At 22.0% G+C, this 2,007-nt stretch overlaps 1 pseudogene across 1 annotated transcript; it reads left to right on the forward strand.

Annotated features, from left to right (window-relative positions):
• Window positions 1-395: 395 nt before the first annotated feature.
• Window positions 396-1,411, forward strand: PRELSG_0001150 (annotated as a pseudogene). The gene is given in 4 exon segments: window positions 396-849; window positions 851-978; window positions 981-1,278; window positions 1,281-1,411. Coding segments are annotated over 4 exon segments (1,011 nt in total).
• The last annotated feature ends 596 nt before the right edge of the window (window positions 1,412-2,007 follow it).

The raw sequence follows: 2,007 nt of genomic DNA on the forward strand, positions 1-2,007 counted from the left end.
TTATTTAATTTTTTTCCAAGAAACATCAGTTTTATCTAATAACTACATTATTATAAATTACCCTGAAAAACAAATTAAAAATAACTTCTTATTATGAAATATTTACATTTATAAAATATAACAATTTAATACAAAATCTATTAATACGTTTAATAATATTATTATAACCCGCAAAAACACTAATATATTTACAAATTTATTTAATTTACATACAAAATTTTTAAACGAATTTTATTACAAAATAAAAATAAATAATTTTACCTTTTTGACTAATGTTATCATTTTTATTTGCCTTATTTGAATGATTGTATAAATATATATATATACTTTTTCTCTAAATCATATATTAAAACAAAATAATAGAAAACACAAACATAGCTACAATTTAAGATTCAATGAATACTGAAAAAGAAATCAAAAGAAGAAAAACTACAACTGTTTCACAACACGAAGTTGCATATGACAAATGGAAGGAACAAAGTATTGATAATTTTTATAATGAACATCAGAAAATTATCATGGAAAGAGATAATACAAAAAAAAGAAAAATATGCAGATACTTCAATCATAAAGTAGATGATACAAAAGAAGAGTTTATGGAAGTAAAAGTAATAGAATTAAACGATGAGAGAGATCCTAAAGAAGCATGGGAGCAAATTGAGCAACATATAAATAGCAAAATATGCCAATATCACTATTTTAAATGTAAGAGAACTCTTAGTATTTATTCAAAAGAAAAAAGAGAAAAGAAGAAAGATAATATATTTCCGTGAAGATAAGGATAAATTGAAGTACGTATGATGGTATTAGAGGAATTCCAAAAAGAGAAGTGGAAATTGAATAGAAGAAATTTCTAAAATTTGTATGGAAGAATTTAAAGAAGGCATGCATTTGGATTTAATTAATAAGCACTTAATTATGGAAACAGATCAAGAAAAAATTACTAGTATTTTTTTAGAACGAAAGCCCCTATGGAAATATGGACAGAAATGAATGATAAGTGGATAGAGAAAAGGAAAAAGGAACAATGATTTAAAATTTTAAAGAAAGAATGGAAAAAAGAGGTAAATAAATATGTAGAATTAATAGAAAAAGAAGAGATGATAAAAGGCACAAAAAAGGGAACAATTAACCTTATGCTAGAGAGACAAAAAATAATATGGAAGAAATGGATACAAAAGCAAAGTAAGTCGCATACCCTTGATAAAGAACTGTTAGAACAATTGTTGATAGAATATGAAACAAAAAAAGAAACGAAAAAAAATATAAAAACAATAGAGAGAAAATGAAAACAAAGATAGAGAAGAAAAATAAAGCAGATAAGGATTCAAACAAAGATAAATTAATATCGAAATTAGGAATAGAAATACATATGATAGCATTAGACGAATGTAAAAAAAGGAATGAATAAGGAACAAAAAAAGAATTTCTGAAAACATGCATAGGTGGTTAATAAAAGGTATTAATAACCTTTTGTAGCATGCTAAGCTAGTTGCTAGTTGTATACGTACAAGTTAGCCATGCACTGACGCTAGTCTTATAAAAAAAAAAAAAATAAAGTTATTTTTTTTTTTTGTTTGTTTATTTATATATATATACATCTTTGTAATTAAAAAAAAAAAAAAAATTAATATATTTTTTTTTTTGGAAGAGTTTTGAAAAGTTATGTTATGTTATGTTATGTTATGTTTTAATTTTTAGTGTAAATAAAAATTAAAAGAAAGAAATGTTAACTTATTAAAAACTTAAGAGATAAGAGAAATGTTTATGTATTATTCAATGTATATTTTTGAAATAACATTGAATATCATAAATTTTGACTTAATAAATTGTTATAAATTATTTGTATGTTTTTAATTAAAAGAAGATATTAATTCTTTGTAAATAAAAACTCATTTATAACTGTTAATAGGTTTATTAAAAGATGCAGTAAAATTTAACTTCAATTAAATATTATGCGTCATAAGAAAACAGTATATATATATATAATAAAAACGAATATATATA

This window comes from Plasmodium relictum, assembly GCF_900005765.1.
Source record: "Plasmodium relictum strain SGS1 genome assembly, contig: PRELSG_00_v1_12, whole genome shotgun sequence".
Lineage (NCBI taxonomy): Eukaryota > Apicomplexa > Aconoidasida > Haemosporida > Plasmodiidae > Plasmodium > Plasmodium relictum.